The sequence below is a fragment of the Propithecus coquereli genome, unplaced genomic scaffold (genome assembly GCF_000956105.1).
Source record: "Propithecus coquereli isolate 6110/MARCELLA unplaced genomic scaffold, Pcoq_1.0 Scaffold610, whole genome shotgun sequence".
NCBI lineage: Eukaryota > Metazoa > Chordata > Mammalia > Primates > Indriidae > Propithecus > Propithecus coquereli.
In genome coordinates this window covers 29,557-32,225 of record NW_012152064.1, presented here as the reverse complement: position 1 = coordinate 32,225, position 2,669 = coordinate 29,557, and the positions used below count along the sequence as shown (strand labels likewise).

The following is a 2,669-nucleotide window of genomic DNA, read 5'->3' as shown; positions in this document are numbered from 1 at the left end:
GATCACCCTGATCCCCGGTTTCTGACAGCAAGCTCCTCCTAAAGCCTAACATTGAAAAATGCTGCAGTGGCCGAAGTCGCAGTCTCCAGAGCGTCACCACCCCGAACTACTGACGTTAGGGTATTAGGAAGGCTTCAGACCATGTGTGTTCCCACCTGCTGTAACAGTACTGAATGTTAGATAGAGGAATATAACTTACACTCTCAAAATTGCCCTGTCTACACTGAAAATTGAAAACTGAAAACTCTTCATGTCATGGTATGCAGTGGGCACCATTTTCCATTTTCAGTGCTATTTAATTTTATTTGTCTGTTTTTATGCTCTCCAATTCTAACCTGGTAAGAGTAAGACTACAATTTATTAATTTGTCCTTAAATTTCTTTAAAATTATTTCATGACAAAGCTCTCAGAATCCACTGCTCTGATGTTCCTCTTATGCTTTACTTCTTAAGGATTATTCTTTCGCAAGATGTTCTGCTTTTCACACATGCAGTCTCCCCTGTGACATCCTCTGGCTATAACACCAGTTCAGGACATGCTCTGCTGCCTTGTTCAGCAACCGTCCATCCTGGCCGCAGCTCTAAACGTCTGTAAATGTTGTTGGGCTCCAGGTTATGACTGAGGTCACTGAATAGTGGTTTTGTGTTCCCCACTCAAAAATTTTCCTTTGTTCTCCTGCACTATTGTACACAGAACCCCAAACCACCGGCCAGCTCTCGGGTAACCACCAGAGCAAATAATCTCCGAAATGACCCGATGGTAGTGATGGTACTGAAGGCAGGAAAGCGATTTGAATATGAGTCACCAGAAAAAGAGACCAAAAAAATGTTTCATGCTACAGTGGCTACTGAGAAAAAGTTCTTCCATGTGAAGGTTTTAAACGACAACTTGAGGAAAACATTCATCAGAAATAGAATCATTACTATATCTAATTATTTGGAATATAAACATCTCCTAGAAGTAAATGAAGCCTCTACGGTATCTGAAGCTGGTCGTGATGTAAAGATTGAGGTTCCAGACAACATCAAAAAAAGTGCAAAGGAAACCCTGAAGATTGATATTATTAAAGTGCAAGCTTCTGGAACTATTGTATATGGGTCATTTATGCTACATAAGGTAAGTCCTCAAAATTCTTGTGTTTCATTTCTCCACAAATACCTGAAATAAGAAGCTTTTTGTGGTGCTAAATGCAGTTTTGCCCATTCACTGAACATTAGAACCCAGGACTCACTCAAGGCTAATCATAAGTGGGTAAAGTCTTTTCTCAGGATAAGACTAGGAATTAGGGAACCTATTAATATTCTCCTTCCCGTGTTTTCCTTTCCAGAATATTACCCTACACTTTTTAGGAAAATGTTCACTGATAAGATTTCATCAGCTATGACTATGTATTATTCTAAGCCACAATGATTAAGGACAGTGTAGGGTCTAGATCCATATACATATTGTACTACATTTATTTTTTATTATTACTTCAACTGTAGCAATAATCATTCTATTTTCATTTTGGGTGAAGTATTGCCCTTTGTGGTTTGAGTTCTGGTTTTTACAGTCAGAGCAAGTAATGAATCGCCTGATTATGCCAGAAAAACAAAGGCAGTCAACAGGATGATGTTCTTCTAACCAAATGAAATTCATTCATCGAAAAGGTTTTGAACAACCGAGAAGGATGAATTTAGGTGATACTTAGAAAGTCAGGTAATATAAACTCATCATTTAGATATGTCAGTTAAAAAAAAGAGCACAGAGTGGTTTTACTGATATGCCAGGGTCCAAATACATGACACTAGTTGTCATAGGACGTGCAAACCCAAGGAAACATCTATACCCTGCTATTGATTCATGTAATTTCTCATATGATCGACAGTTCACAACACCGTATATTTGTTTTCCAGCAAAACCCCTTATTTTCCCTGCGTTATTCTCTGCACACACTCTTAATGTGGATATTGTTATCAACACAATTCTAGAAATGAAGAGTAATAGCCTTGGTGAGCAAGAAAGTAGAAAGTTTAAGCTCAAGGACCTGAGCTCAGGAGGGAGAGAAAGACTCAGTAAATGGAGAAGGTAGAAAAAGTAATTAGGGCGTTACTAGAAGTGTGCTTTTTATTACAGGTCTCTCAAACCCTACTTGTAGCACATGACCATCCTTTGTACATAGGGGTAGAGGACAAAAAAGTATACCAAGGATTTCAGATTCCTCTGGATAAAGGTGCTTTGGGAATCATAGCTGTCCTAGAGATGAAAGCAGTAGAAATTAAGAGGATAACCCATCGTTCTAGAGCTGACAGAGAAATGCCTAGAACATGTAAGACTTAAAAAGGCTCATAAGAAAGAGCTCATTGAGAAATCCTGCCCTAAGGCTTATGTATGTCTGTACCTTACTAACACTTGCTGTCCTACAACTTGTTTTAACCTGTCACAAGGGTCTTTTTATTCTGTGTGGTAGTTTTTAGGTATGTTCTCAGGAATTAAATATTAATTTTCTGTTGCAGAAAACATTAAAGAACAACTACACAATCTATGAAATTCAGGATAATACAGGAAACATGGAAGTAGAGGGGAAAGGAAACTGTCATGATATTCCCTGTGAAGAAGGAGATAAACTTCAACTCTTCTGCTTTCAACTGAGAAAAAAGAACCAGACACCAAAACTGATTTCTGAAACA

General features: G+C 38.3%; 1 protein-coding gene across 1 annotated transcript in view; it reads left to right on the top strand.

Annotated features, from left to right (window-relative positions):
* The window catches only part of LOC105822461 (pyrin and HIN domain-containing protein 1-like), a gene marked incomplete at its 3' end in the record, with an annotated part of 56,555 nt that extends 54,247 nt beyond the window's left edge, over nucleotides 1–2,308 (top strand). Inside the window, exons 11-12 of the mRNA XM_012659444.1 lie at nucleotides 694–1,116; nucleotides 2,116–2,308. Of these exons, the coding sequence (XP_012514898.1) occupies nucleotides 694–1,116; nucleotides 2,116–2,308 (616 nt within the window). The remainder of the gene's footprint in view (nucleotides 1–693; nucleotides 1,117–2,115) is intronic.
* Between the last annotated feature and the right edge of the window lie 361 nt (nucleotides 2,309–2,669).